Source organism: Somniosus microcephalus, chromosome 2, assembly GCF_052327205.1.
Source record: "Somniosus microcephalus isolate GS21.2 chromosome 2, FLI_Smic_1.0, whole genome shotgun sequence".
Taxonomy (NCBI): domain Eukaryota; kingdom Metazoa; phylum Chordata; class Chondrichthyes; order Squaliformes; family Somniosidae; genus Somniosus; species Somniosus microcephalus.
This window is the reverse complement of record NC_140988.1, coordinates 78,117,544-78,133,262: the sequence shown is the minus strand read 5'-3', so window position 1 is coordinate 78,133,262 and position 15,719 is coordinate 78,117,544. Positions and strand designations below refer to the sequence as shown.

Genomic DNA, 15,719 nt, shown 5'->3' with positions numbered 1-15,719 from the left:
CCTTATCGAATGCCTTCTGAAAATCCAAATACACCACATCCACTGGTTCCCCCTTATCTATTCTGCTAGTTACAACCTCAAAAAATGAACAGATTCGTCAAACATGATTTCCCTTTAATAAATCCATGTTGACTCTGCCCAATCCTATTATTATTTTCTAAGTGCCCTGTTACCACGTCCTTAATAATAGATTCTAGCATTTTCCCTACTACTGATGTCAGGCTAACTGGTTTGTAGTTCCCCATTTTCTCTCTCCCTCTTTTCTTAAATAGTGGGGTTACATTTGCTACCTTCCAATCCATAGGAACAGTTCTAGAATCTATGGAATTTTGGAAGATGACAACCAGTGCATCCACTATTTCTATAGCCACCTCTTTTAAAACCCTAGGATGTAGGCCATCAGGTCCAGGGAATTTATCAGCTATCAGTCCCATTAATTTCTCCAGTATTATAGTTTTACTAATACTAATTTCTTTCAGTTCCTCATTCTCGCTAGAGCCTTGGTTCCCCACTATTTCCGTGAGGTTTTTTGCGTCTTCTTCCGTGAAGACAGACACAAAGGGGGAATTTTGCCATCGCTCAGGGGGCAGATTTAGAGGCGGGACCGGTGGCAAAATTGCAAAGATTGACAGCGGGTGCTGAACCCGCTGTCAAGCCACCTCCAAAAAATCTTCCTGGGTGTCGGGTCCCCGATTTGCACATGGACCCAATACCTAGTGGTGGGAAGAGGCACTTAACTACTTGTTAGCAGGCAGTTAAGAGGCTTTTTCCAATTTTGACAGATCTACTGCAGGCTTCCCGACGTCCGGACACATCGTCAGGGTAAGTGAGTTGTGCTGTGGGTCTACTGTAATGTTTCTTCATTGATGACAACTGCCGAAGTGGTGTGAAGGATCCAATGGTACACTGGTGAGTTTCAGAGGTAAGAAAATGTTAGGAAAATAATTTTTAATGTATTTAGATTTTTCTGTAGGCAACAAGTTTAGAAGTGTTTGTGTAGTCCCAACCTCATTGGAAGAACCTCTCTCACCAGTCACAGATCGCTTCTGTAACCTCACCTGCAGCTGCCATCTGTTCTAGTCTAAGGAGGGGGTCACTGGAGAGCCTGGGTACAAGGGCTCACCTTTGTACAGTGACTGTGAGTGTTTGCAGCACCTCAATGCTGTCAAACACTGAAAAATCACCTGTCAAAAAAATTGTGTGGTCCCTTTAAGAAAACCGGCAGATGACGCGTCATCAACCGACGTCATCTGACACCGGCTTTCTCTTAATTGGCCGGCAAGCCCGCAGGGTGGGTTTAACAAGGCCAATTGACGCAAAATAGCATCTGTGTGTCGGACGTCGTTGGGGGCGGGATCGGAACCCGGAAGGCAGCTGTCCCGCCCCCAAGCCGCATCGAAAGGTAAAATCCAGCCCAAAGTATTTGTTTAATTTCTCTGCCAATTCCTTATTCCCCATTATAGTTTCCCAACCTACCTTAGCCAACTCACCTCTCATACCTATGTAGTTTGCTTTGTTCAGGTTTAGGACCCTAGCTTTGGACTTAACTAAATCACTCTCAAACTCAACATAAAATTCTTTTATATTATGATCACTGCTCCCCAGAGGCTCCTTTACTACAAGGTTATTAATTAACCCTGTCTTATTGCACAGTACCAGATCTAAAATAGCCAATTCCCTCATAGGTTCCTTGATATACTGATCTAGAAAGCTATCTTGAATGCATTCCATGAACTCTTCCTCTGCACAGTTTCTCATTAGAATACGCAAAATATAAAAATGGGGGTAAATGGGTGTAAATGGACCGCTCCCTCCGCGACACCCTGGTCCACTCCTCAATCACCCCCAACGCCCACCCCCCTTCCCACGGCACCTTCCTGTGCAAGCGCAGGAGATGCAACACCTGCCCTCTTACCTCCTCCCTTCCCACTGTCCAGGGCCCCAAACACTCCTTCCAGGTGAAACAGCTATTTATTTGTACTTCTTGCAATTTAGTATACTGTATTTGCTGCTCATGATGCGGTCTCCTCTACATTGGAGAGACCAAACACTGATTGGGTGACCGCTTTGTGAAACACCTCCGATCAGTTCATAAGCGTGACCCCCGAGCTTCCAGTCATCTGTCACTTTAATTCTCCGCTCCACTCCCACTCTCACTCTGACCTCTCCGTCCTCGGCCTCTTACACTGTTCCAACGAAGCTCAACGTAAACTCGAGGAACAGCACCTCATCTTTCAATTACGCACTTTACAGCCTCAACATCGAGTTCAACAATTTCAGACCATAACCTCTGCCTCTATGTTTTCAGATGGCAGCTGTTGATGATTCTACCATTCCCATTTACACTTCTTCAGACTCATCTTTTGTTCCTTTACTTGTCCCAGTACCATCTCCTTTTGCCTTGCACCATCACACCTTTTGTTTTTTAATCTCTCCTGCCTTCCATCCTATCACAGGCCTTTCCTTTTGTTCTTTCCTCCCCTCCCCCTTTCCCTGCACTTGCTTAAAATCTGTTACTTCTCTAACTTTTTCCTAGTTCTGACAAAAAGTCATCGACCTGAAAAGTTAATTCTGTTTCTCTCTCCACAGATGCCATCTGACCTGCTGAGTATTTCCAGTATTTTGTTTTTATTTCAGATTTTCAGCATCCGCAGTATTTTACTTTTATATCCTTAAACAGATTTTACTGTTTGGTTAAAGTTCACATCTAGTTTTGACTTCCTCAAAACTTACCATATGATTCAGACCAAAAAAAGCAGATGAGCACTTCTCATTGAACAGCTACATCAAAAATTGTGTTAATTAAGGAGCTGTATAGCAAGGTTGATTAGCAAATTCTCCTGTCTCATAGGAGACATGGCAATGAATCCATTTGGCATGAAAAGCAGCCACCAACAGCTGCAGGCTGCATTTGGGTTGGGGGGTTGCAAGGTAAACGTGACCGCCTTGGGTCCTTATCCATCCCCCAATTTCACTTGATTCCCCCACTACTTTGCTCCTATCATGTCCCATACCACATCACCTTCCCACTACTCAATCCGCTTCCTACCACATCACTTATCACTATACTTCATCCTCTTTGAATGAGCCAGACAACCCTTGTATCCTAACCTTGCTCTTGTCACTCGCCTTACCTTCAACCCTCCATCCAATCTTCCCCACTCCCACCCAAGGAGGGAACAGTCCCTCACCCTCAACCAGCTTCCTTCTTCCCTCCCACACATCTTCCTTATATGTTTTCCTCAAAGAGGCTTTGTTGCTTTCAACATTCAACTTCTTAATCAGGAAAAAAACTGCCTGTCTGCCTTTCTCTCTGTTTTGACTTTGTCTCTCTTTCTCTCTCCCTCCCTCCATCCATTCATCCACCTCATAGCTGTTAAAAATTAGCATCCCTGTCTCACAGGTGTAAGCCATTAGCATTGTCAACAAAACTCCAGGTGGAATAATTAGTTAACTTCAAAATGCAACTGGTGTTTTTTTGAAAATTGAAGTAACATTAAACGAAGAAAGACATGTTCTCCCTCACCTCTCTCATTCTTTCTCTTTAACCCTAGGCACTCTCTCAGTCAACCCCTGTCTCGTCTCATCTCATCTTACTCTCTTAGTTTAATACAGAAATGCTACTACAGGTGTCCCATCACAACACTGTCAGTTGTCACTCTCTCTTTCTCTCTCTCTCGCACACACAGCCTCTTTTATTATAAAAATATAAATTTTATCTTAGTTAAGATTTTAAGAAATTCGTGGCCGCCACAAAAGATGCTGGTGCCACTGTGGCCGGGGGTTAGTGCCGGGTTTGAGGTCCTGGTCTTCAAACACTCTCTTCCTCAGGCGACCAAAGGCTGCACTGGCACACTGAAAACGGTGTTGGACTTCGTCGTCGACGTCTGCCCTTGTGGACAGTAGGCTCCCGAGGTATGGAAAGTGATCCACGTTGTCCAAGGCCTTGTCATGGATTTTGATAATCGGGGGACAGCTCTGTATGCCTCAGAGACATGGACCATGTACAGCAGGCACCTCAAAGCACTGGAGAGGTACCACCAACGCTGCCTCCGCAAGATCCTGCAAATCCATTGGCAGGATAGGCGCACCAACGTCAGTGTTCTTGCTCAGGCCAACATCCCCAGCATCGAAGCTCTGACCACACTCAATCAGCTCCGATGGATGGGTCACATTGTCCGCATGCCTGATACGAGACTCCCAAAACAAGCGCTCTATTCGGAGCTCCGGCACGGCAAGAGAGCCCCAGGTGGGCAGAGGAAATGCTTCAAGGGCACCCTCAAAGCCTCCTTGAAAAAGTGTAACATCCCCACCGACACCTGGGAATCCCTGGCCCAAGACTGCACAAAGTGGAGGAGAAGCATCCGGGAAGGCATCGAACACCTCGAGTCTCTTCGCCGGGAGCAAGCGGAAGCCAAGCGCAGGCAGCGCAAGGAGCGCACATCAACCCAAGCACCCCACCCACCCACCCCTTCAACCACCGTCTGCCCCACCTGTGACAGAGACTGTAGGTCCCGCATTGGACTCATCAGTCACCTGCGAACTCATTTTTAATGTGGAAGCAAGTCATCCTCGGTACCGAGGGACTGCCTAAGAAGAAGAAGAAGGCCGGGGGTTAACGGCCGCTGAAAATGGTGGCACTGACAGGACTGAACATTGGTGCTGGGGACCAATGAGCATTAGCCCAGCGCTAAACTCGCTGTGTAACGCCCTCCTGGTGCCGTTCGTCCCGGCATCAGGCCCCAATGTGATGCCCTGAAGCGGCGTTGCTGTTTCAACAGTCTCTGAAAGCGAGGCTGTGATTTTGCAAAGCATTGTGGGATCTTAAAAGAGCAAGGCATTGTCGTTTTCTTAAAAGGGCAGTGCCTTCTGAAATGATAACAATAAAAATGATGTAAAAATATGCAGTTTTTAGCCCTTACAACTCAAATGCCTTCTGAAAAAAATTAACATTAAAAAGAATTCCCAAATGGGAGCCTTCAGCTCTTAAAGATGAATTCCCTTTCGCACCTAAAAAAAAAATGGTGAAAATGCCTCAGCACTAACACAAATGGCTCAGCAAGCCAGGGAAGGGGCACCGAGGGTCTCGCACGCAGCACTCCAGCTTTGTGCAGGGGGTCAACACTGCAAGAGAGGTCCTCTACCCACAGGGGCCAGGAGGCCCTCCAGAAAGAATAATGTGGGAAGCACGCAGCCGAAGCGGTCACTGCCAGCAATGTCACCCCCACCCCCTGGCTCCAGTGCCCAAAGAAGCTTTAAGACCTCAGACCAGTGGTCAAGGTCAGTGAATGCATCTTCAAAAGCCGTCTCCTCCCTCATTTCACACACCCAAGAAATGCAGCCTGCCCAGCCAGTGGTTGAGGAGAGAGGCAAGTGAAGAAGAAACAACAGAAACACTGTCACTTGATTCAACTCTCCCAGCCACCAGCTCCTCAAGGTTGACCAGCAAGGCCATTTGCAGTGTCCCCCACTGAAGGTCAGCAGCTTTCCACCAGCAATTCTGCAGCCACTGGGGTAGCACTGCGTGATATCAATAGGATAGGTAAAGGCACACACAAGACAGTCACTAAGGGAATGCATAAGGGTGATGAGTTGATTTCTGGATGTCATATTGGATGGATAGATGTATAAAGTTGGATTGGAAAGTTTGCTTTGTGGTGGCTTTTATTTCAGCAGTGTGGCCGCTTTTATTTCAGCATTGTGGCCAAGAGGACGCTGTGATGGTCAGCCACGGAGGTGTAGGACAAATGTTGAAAGGGGAATTGGGGTTGTGGTCACTGATACTGCAGGCGGATGATTCCATCCCGGTTATCCCGGCCAGAAAGGGACTGTCTGGGTTGTTTCCTCCTCTTCCCTCTGTAAATATGAAATAAAAGCAGAAAATGCCAGAAATACTCAGCAGGTCAGGCAGCATCTTGACCTGAGACGTGAATTCTGTTTCTCTCTCCACGGATGTTGCCTGACCTACTGAGTATTTCCAGCATTTTCTGTCTTCTTGGAGGCCTTCCTTTACCATCCGAGGCCTTGCAAGTGTCCAGCAGCACTCCTTGCTCTCCATGACAGATTTAAAAAACTTTTTAACATGTATTGTACCAAGCCAATACTTCAATAAAATAAAAACAGTTCAAAAAGCTTAAATGCAAACTTACCTGAAAGATGTGTGCGTCCCTTTAAGAGGTGCTGACAATGCCTGGGTCACTCTGCTGAATGCTGGGTTTTCATGGCAAACTTAGGACCCAGCACTGAACTCAGCGCTAAGGTCCAAGTTCACTGGGGAGACATTAAGTCTTGACGTCATCCTCTGTCAATTTACATTTCCAGGGCCAGTGCTGCTAATGAAAGCACTAAGGCCCTCACCAAAATGGCAGCTGCCTAGTCCCACACTATAAAGGGTGCTAGAATGGCGGCCACCATTTTTAGACCCGATCGCGAATGTGACTCGTGGCAGTAAGTGGGCCAATTTCTAGGCCTTGATCTTTTTAATTTGTGAAGAAAAACTACTGGGCAAAAGGTGCTAGGAAAAAAATCCCATCAGTACAGCTGATTGAATGATACCAAAGCATCCTGGGAAATTAGGGACATTTCATATGTTCAGACTGCACAATCCAATTTCAACTCAGAGTCAAATTTCTGAGTAAAAATATCAAATCCAAGCTCAGGTTTTTGGGGAGAGGCTGAGACCTGCAAATAAAACTTTAGTGAAGGCATAAGACATAAAAGATAAATCAATTGATAAATATAATCATGTTATTGTGAAAATAAATATCTCTCTATATATATTTATTTATTTGAATTTTGTGTTCTGTTTATACCCGATTTTGGGCATTAGAAAATCAGTTAGAAAAAATAATGGTGAACAAAAAACTTGAGAACCACCTAGTGGCCAGATTATGCAATCACAAGGTGACATGTTTGCATCACAAAATAGCAACAATTGTGTGATACAGTGCACACCTTTAATAATGAAAATATCGATCACAGAACCACCTACAGGAGTAATAGGTATTTCAAGTACTTAAAATGAGTTTTCAATGAAACACATGGCCCACGTACCACATCTATCGATCTATATCTATCTCTATATATAAACGGATCGTTCTGTCTGTCTGTCTGTCTGTCTATCTGTCTGTCCTCACGTGTGCGTCTGTCCGGCTATGCGCTCGAAAGTTATAGAGCGTACTTACGCGCGCGTTACCTCCAAAGAAAGCTTACGCTTCCGGGACGGTCGTAAGCGTATTTACTTTTCGGTCGGACGAAAATTGTTCGCGCCTTATGCAAAAAACCTTCAAAATTAAACTCATTATCTGCTACTTAGCATTGATTGACTGACGTCAAGGTTCGACCAATCCTGTGCTGTCACGATTGACCAATCCTACAGTAGTGTGGGCGGGACTAATTGTTTTCATCTCAGGGATGTGGCATCCATTGCCTCAAGCTAAAAACCCCATTGCTGCTTCAACTCCTTCCAGCTCAAAATCTGCTGATGCAGCTTCGAAAAAGTTAGTATCTCTTATGTTATTTTTAAAAGATTTACCAAAAACGTTTTATAAGTACTTTCACTTTCATCTTTGAAGGTATTAAAAGGTAGAAATGTTGCCCGGCAGCAGATTCACAAAGGGACAGAGAGACAGGGCCCAAAAGCCTGGGACTCGATTTAAAATGTTGCCCGGCAGCAGATTCACAGAGGGACACAGAGAGGCCCCAAAGCCTGGGACTCGATTTAAACCGCCCGGCCCAAAACAGCCCTGGCAAAGCCGGGCTCCCCCAGCTAGTATATATAAACTGGTCCGTCCGTCTCTCTGTCTGTCTGTCTGTTTGTCTGTCTGGCTATACAATCAAAAGTTATAGAGCGTACCTACACATATGTTATATCAAAAGAAAGCTTATAATTAGGGGACTCTAATAGGCGTATTTACTTTTTGGTCAGACAAAAATTGTTCCGACTGTATACAAAAAAGGTTCAAAAAACGTCAACATTCCGCTCATTAGCGTTGAGTGACATGATGGTTGACCAATCGTACAGGGGATTAACCTGATGGTTGACCAATCGGTGCGTCACGGGGGGGCATTTCATTGCGTGTGTGGGCGGGCCTGATCCTTCTGAGCTAAGGTGAGTGGCCGCCATCTTGATTCCTAACTATTCATTTATTTTTCCCACTTTCCGCGTGTTTATTTTCAAATCTAGATTTTAAAACACAATTAAATTGTTCTTAAAAAAAGTTAATTAATTTGTAAATATTTTCTCTAACCTCATTAATTTTCCTACCTTTCACCCTATTTTTTCCCTCTTGACTCGCTACCTCCACCGGGTGCCGCAACCTTCCAGGGTTACCCTGCCCGCAGGCCTTGAAGCCTCAGCCTCTCCTCCCCAGCCACGCCCGAGCTAGGCACCTCCCGTCCCGCTCAACAAGCGGCCCGCAATCGCCGCCATCTTTGTAAAGGCTGGCGGGACGGGCCTGAGCTGAGCGTAGCCACCACCGCCATCTTTGTAAAGGCTGGCGGGGCGGTACGGAGCTCCGCGGAGCCATCGCCGGGCTCGGGTGCTTTGTGGCCTGCGGCCCAACGGCGGCTGCGGAGCTCGGGCTGCCCGGCTGGGCCATGTCAGTGCAGGTGCCCGAGGCCCCGGGGCCTAGCCTTCTCCAACCGCCGCCGGCAGCGCAACTCTCAACACTGGCAGAGGGGAGAGGGTCTGCTGGCTACCCCCTCCCTTTCCCCCCCTTCCCCCCTCCTTCCCCCCACACCCCCTTCCCTTTCCCCTCCCCCCACTCACCCTCCCCCCTCCCCTTCCCCCCTTCCCTTCCCCTTTCCCCCCTCCCCTTCCTCCCCTCCCCCTTTCCCCCCTCCCCTTCCCCCTTCCCTTCCCCTTCCACCCATTCCCCCCTCCACCTCCCCCTTTCCCCCCTCCCCTCTTCCCTTCCCCTTCCCCTTCCACCCATTCCCCCCTCCACCTCCCCCTTCCCCCCACCCCCTTTCCCCCCTCCTCCCCCCCCACCCTTCTCCTCCCCTTTCCCCCCCACCCCCTTTCCCCCCACCCCCCTTTCCCCCACCCCCCTTTCCCCCACCCCTTTCCCCTTTCTCTCCTTCCCTCTCTCCTTCCCTTTCTGTCTCTCTCTCCTTCCCTGTCTGTCTCTCTCTCCCTCTCCCCCCCCGTCTCTCTCTACTCCCCCCCGTCTCTCTCTCTCTCTCTCTCTCTCTCTCTCTTCCAACTCTCTCTCTCTCTCTCTTCTAACAACAACATGCCCTCAAAAAACCCTCGGCACCGCCGGGCACTCCAGCTAGTTTAATATAAAACAGATAGGTAGACAAGCCTAAAACCAACACAGCACAAAGATATCACCAACAACTATGCATAAACTGGTAATCTAGATAGAAATAAGGAGAAATTCATAGTAGAGTTAAAATCTATTGTTACAGTTAAGTAAAGGGAACTTTATTCTGCATTCACTGTATTGCACTGAACACAAGGTTGCTTTATATTTAGATTCAGTATAAAGATTCTGTGACTAATTTTCCTCTTTTGTCCCCTATGAACATCCAGCCTACAGTCACAAAGAAGATGCAGATACCCATTTTGATAAGTCTCTGATTCCTTTACATTACCCTGGCATTCCCGGAGGTGGGGAGGAAGTTTGGGGCCTGATATAGGCGCAGGCCAATTCCATGGATTTGAATGATGCAGAAGCATGTGCCCAGCTTCCCATCTCTTTTTCCTGCAGTTCTGGCTGCGATTGTAGGGTGCAGACACGGGGCTATTCCAAAGAGCTGGTATTGGGCTTGCGGCAAATCACCCCCCACCCAAACAAAAACTGTATGATTCATGGTGGCCCAGCAGCAAGCTGAAGAGTAGCCCACAAGGTAAATGAGATAATTTTTCAAACTTTCCCAACAGAAGGGAAGGTTGCTGCAGGCCCCTCAGACCTGTAGCTGGGTTCCTGTTTCCTGCCTTGTTTTCCAGAGCTAGGCCCAGCCGGGAGCACACCTGCACTCGGGAGACACAGTGCATTATGAGTGAACTACTCCTGCCCAGCACCACAGTAGACCGAAGCCAGAAAAATTCAACCCCTTATTCCTCAGTATGAACACCCTTCACCTCGACAAGCACAGAAATAATTTTATTTTTCAACAAAGGAACAAAAAGGAAGACATGAAACTTTTTTTGCACTTTTCACATCTGTGGGACATTCTATAGCATTTCTGTGCCAACTAATAATATTTGAAGTGTAGTTACAGTGGATATGTTGGGAAATGTTGCAGCCAATTTGCGCACAGCAAGGTCTCACAAACAGCAAATGAGATGAATGTACAGATAATTTCTGTGGTTTTGGTTGAGGGAGGAGTGTTGGCCAGGACATCAGGAGAACTTCCTGCTCTGCTTTAAATAGTGCCATGGAGGTCTTTTTATTTCACCTGAGCAGGCAGATGGGGCCTCAGTTAAAGTCTTACCTGAAAGACAGTATCTAAAATGCAGCACTCCTTCAGTACAGCACTGAATTGTCAGCCTAGATTATGTGCTCAAGTCCTGGAGCCACAACTTTCTAACTTGAAGTGAGAGTTCTACCAACTGATGCACAAAAAAAGGAAACCAAAAGTACCTTACTGTGCCTATTTTGTGTGTTCCATCATTATAGAATATAACATTTCACAGAATACACAATCAAAATCTAAAGGTTGACCTAAAGCAAGGAATTTGTTCAATCTTTACAACAGAAGGGTTTGCTCTAGTGAAAGTGACTTGAATTTCTCTAAGAACTCCTCAGGGAGCTGTTACTTACATTGTCAATCAGTAGTGTTGGTTCAGATGTGTTTACAGCATATACATCGCTCTTGACAAAGAAAAATATGATGGCACTAAAACAGAAAATATTTCAATCAATGCTTTAACTGAACAAATCAAAATCAAAAAAAGGCCAACTACCTTAATTCAATGTAGAAAAACAAAATTCAATGTGAAACCTGAGCTTTGCAGCATTATCCCTGTAACACAGGAAATGTACAATTCTGCTCCCAAGGAATTTCATTATTATTTTTTGAAAGAACTAATGAAGCCTCATTTCACCTATTAAGTTGATGACTGTAAAGTGATGAGGGAATGTGTCAGATAGAAAGCTGCACCTGGAGTGTTATGAGTGAATATTTATAATGTAGCTTCAGACTAACTTACAAGTTTGCATCTTATTAGGACAGTATATTATAAAGGTTGTAGACAAATAGACGTTTTTTCCTACAATCAAATTGCTTTCATTGCTGTTTTGTTATGTATGAATGAAGTAGGAATTGCTACTATATTAAATAAATAATTACCCGCACTACTTTTTTTAAAATTGCAATATACAAGATTCCTTTGCATATAATGTACTTATAATTTTCAGGACAAAACATACCATTTAAATCTAGCTAGTGAATACAAATTGCATCAATTACTCTTATTTCATTAGAGATGGCTGGACAGGTTTACCTCATGAAAGACAAAACTGCTCCAATGTAGTTTAAATAAGGTTTTGCTACCTCTTCGGGGTCAATGCCAAACCAGCCAAATCTGAAATAGATTATACAGTACAGTTGAACTTTTGAGAATGGTTAAAATGAAGTATTCAATGAAGTTGCTCTGAACTTCAGCCTTTAAAAACCAAATCAACTGAACTACACTAAAACCAAACCTGAGCTTTGCAGCATTATCCCTGTAACACAGGAAATGTACAATTCTGCTCCTATGGCATCTCATTATTATTTTTTGAAAGAACTAATAAAATGAAGTCTCATTTCGCCTATTGAGTCGATGACTGTAAAGTCATGAAGGAATGCGTCAGATAGAAAGTTGCACCTGGAGTATTATGAGTGAAAAAATTAAAGACACAAAATTGGGATTGTTAGCACTCATTTTTTGTGCGCTAAAAGTGCACTTAGAGCTCCAAAATGGCATCCGCGGTGCGCGTGCACATTTGTGATGCAAATCATGGTGGATGTCCTATTGGTTAGGGTGATGGTGCGTGCGCCAGAAGTATGCAGAGCAGGCAGATCATGACGCCAATCAGTGTACAACGCTGATTTGATGTCAGCGTTGCCATTTTGGAGCATACTACTCCAGCTAACGCCCTCTCTTAACCTCGGACAGCTGTTCAGCAACAGGAAGGACCCCTCACCAGCGCTATTTAAAGGGATCATCAACTACTTGCAGGTTAGTGGCCGGTTGATTTCTTCTGGCTGTTGGCACACTTCTATAAGTTTGCTGCTTTCTATAGTTGTTTCAAGTTGTCAAAGTCTACGTGGAGTGGTGCGGCAAGTGCTGAAGGATTTTTTACAGACTTCAAGGCTTCTACACAAACCACTTGCTGCCAGACATGGGTACAGTAGTAGTAATTCCCCTTGGAATGCAGCACGATTTGGAGAATGAACAGAGGCAATGCAGAACAGGACAAGCCGCTGAAGAGGGAGGAGGCGGGGGAGAAGGGGTCTCAGCAGGAGGCCATATCCGCTCAGGGTGTTCAGGGAACAATTCTCCTACCTGAAACTCAGCGAGGAACAATGTGTGAGATGTCTGCGCTTCAGCAAGGGCGCCCTCACTGAAATCTGCCAACTACTGCAGTCACAACTGCAACCTCAGAGCAGGGCAAAGACTGCATTGCCAGTGGCTGTGAAGGTGACCGTGGTGATGAACTTTCATGCGTCTTGTACCTTCCAGGCTGGAGCTGGAGCTATCTTGCAGTTTGCCGTCCACTGTTGCATAAGGGAGATCACTGAGGCTCTGTATTCAAAGAGAGCTGACTACATTACGTTCTCTCTTGCCAGAGACCAGCAGGTGGAGTGAGCACGAGGCTTCGCTAGGATTGCAGGCTTCCCCATGGTGCAGGGTACCATTGACTGCACACACATCGCTTTGCAGGCACCGCATGTTAATTCTGCCATATACTGGAACTGAAAGGGATTCCACTCCCTCAACATCCAGCTGGCGTGCAACCATATGCAGCAAATCATGCAGATCAATTTCTGGTATCCTGGCAGCAGTCATGATGCAGTCATTCCGCAGCAGTGCACCGTGCCAGCTGCATTTCAGCCAACACGGCAAACCAAAGGGTGGCTGCTAGGCGATAAGGGCGATCCACTGATGACATGGCTCATGACTCCAGTGCACAACCCACACACACGTGGGCAGTATGCATACAACAAAAGCCATGATGCCACATTAAAAGTGATAGACCATTGGCATGCTGAAACAACGCTTCCGCTGCCTGGACCACTCTGGAGGAGCCCTGCAGTACTCGGCAGAGCGGGTGTCAAGATTCGTGGTGGACTGCTGCATGCTGCACCACCTCTCCATCATGAGGGCACAGCCCTTCCCACCAGCTATACGGTGAGCAGCTAAGGATGAGGAAGAGGAGGAGGAAGAGGAAGAGGGAGGAGGCAAACTAGACAGCCCCTTTCTGCCCAGGCTGTCCGTGAAATACTTATCCGACTGCGATATAAGTAACCACAACCGCAATTTCCCAATCATTAACAGTCCCACAACTTACCTTCCCTCTGTCACTATCACAGCGTGTGCTTGGCCACAATGCAAAAATAAAAGCCTCCACAAAATAAAAATTCAGCACCAAATTTATAAATCAAATCATGCCATATTGCATACAAAATGTAAACTAATCACCCTTGTGCATTCCCTTAGTGCCTTTGCCTGCCCTAGTGCTCCTACTCAGTGCTACCCCAGTGGCAGCAGCATGGTTGGTGGAAGGCTGCTGACTTTCAGTGGAGGAGACTGCATAAGGCATTGGAGGATGGCCTCAAGCAGGTCTGAGCCTAGACGGCCCGGCTGCGGACTGCACCAGTTCGTCATGGGCTGCAGCAGTCTGGCTGACTGGCTGACTGACAGGCAACAGCAAGGGCACTGGTGGAGTGGCAGTGATGGGAGGACAAATGCTGTCATCCTGAGAGAGGACAGCAGGTTCGTGCTCCATGGAGCCACTGCCACTCCCCCAGGGCGGTGTCGCAGCGATCCTAGTAATGTGTTAGAGGACAGATTGTTGGACTGCTGTGACACCCTGCAAGCCCCTTTGAACACTGTAATCCATAACCATGAAGGCAGCAGTCTAAGCTTCCATGGTAGCATGGAGACATTGGGTGGCTGCTGCTTGTGCTGCAATGGAAGCTGAGACATCAGCCATCAGACGTTGCATCGTGGTTGGGTTCACAAGTATGCTAATGGAGTTTGCCACCACTTCTATGCTTGAAAGGATGTCCTCTGCAGCAGAACTCATGTGCGCCCTTGCCCTCTGGCGAGCTGGCAACTGCGCTATCTCTGCCCTGGCTACAGGCCACCCATGCGCCTCACCATGTGCACCCATCTCTATGCTATTCTCTAAATTACATGCAGTGTCAGTATTTGAGCTGGTGGTTGCAAGTGTGAAATTGTGTGACAGTGTGTCTTCATCATCACTGTCTTCTTGTTCTTCCACCACTGCCTGGGCAGGTTGCAGTTCTTGGATATCTGAAAGGAGAAAGGCACATGGGTGAGGTTGTGGTGAGGGGATGAGAGGAAAGTAAGAGGCGCATGCTTACATCACGTGCAGCTTGTAAATTGGAAGACATTGTGAGATGAGGGGGACGTGGAGGAGGCGGATTAGGTATGAGAATGTTTAGCCCCTCCGGTGGCCACAGCCTCAGCAATGGCCGTTCCAATAATGGCCAACACTGTTTCCTCTATGGGAGTCAGGACATGCATGTGTGCCTCTCCCCCGCCGGTTAGCTTCTGCTGCCTCAAGTTGTGCGCCACTTTGTCTGGCAAGAGAGAGGGAAGTTTGTCAGTGAGTGTCGTGCAATCTGCTTGGGTGATGTGGCTGTCATGGTTGAATAGCTGGCATTGTGTGCAAGTTGTGAGATGTGGGTGTGAAGCTTGCAGCAGGGTTAAGTGTGTAAGAGTGAAATGAAGCAATGAATGTTAGGTATGAGTCTTGATTGCTAGAGATTATTGGCAGGTGAGTGATGCGGGTGTGGTGCATTGAGCAGTGGCTGAGGCTAGTGGAGCAGTTGGTAGGATATGCCTGACGAAGGAGCAGCGCTCCGAAAGCTTGTGATTTCAAATAAAGCTGTTGGACTATAACCTGGTGTTGTGTGATTTCTTACATTTGTCCACCCCAGTCCAACAATGGCATCTCCACACCAAAGACTAGCTCACCAAGGTGCTTCTGTGTGAGCAGTGAGGTGAGGCGAGGCGGAGCTTAAAACCGGCAGCGACCTGAGGCCCGACTACAGCATCGGACCTCGGTGTGAGCAGTGAGGTGAGGCGAGGCGGAGCTTAAAACCGGCAGCGACCCGAGGCCCGACTACAGCATCGGACCTGGGTGTGAGCAGTGAGGTGAGGCGAAGCAGAGCTTAAAACCGGCAGCGACCCGAGGCCCGACTACAGCATCGGACCTGGGAGTGAGCAGTGAGGTGAGGCGAGGCGGAGCTTAAAACCGGCAGCGACCCGAGGCCCGACTACAGCATCGGACCTGGGTGTGAGTAGTGAGGTGAGGCGAGGCGGAGCTTAAAACCGGCAGCGACCCGAGGCCCGACTACAGCATCGGACCTGGGTGTGAGCAGTGAGGTGAGGCGAAGCAGAGCTTAAAACCGGCAGCGACCCGAGGCCCGACTACAGCATCGGACCTGGGAGTGAGCAGTGAGGTGAGGCGAGGCGGAGCTTAAAACCGGCAGCGACCCGAGGCCCGCCTACAGCATCGGACCTGGGAGTG

The 15,719-nt window shown here is 47.3% G+C and overlaps 1 protein-coding gene across 3 annotated transcripts in view; it reads right to left on the bottom strand.

The window, feature by feature from the left end:
- tmem144b (transmembrane protein 144b) overlaps positions 1–15,719 on the bottom strand; it is a 175,608-nt gene that overhangs the window by 58,830 nt on the left and 101,059 nt on the right. For all 3 annotated transcript variants that reach the window (XM_086010619.1, XM_086010601.1, XM_086010610.1), the window contains exons 6-7: positions 11,456–11,536; positions 10,773–10,848 (exon numbers count right to left, since the gene is read on the bottom strand). In XM_086010619.1, the coding sequence (XP_085866745.1) occupies positions 10,773–10,848; positions 11,456–11,536 (157 nt within the window). The remainder of the gene's footprint in view (positions 1–10,772; positions 10,849–11,455; positions 11,537–15,719) is intronic.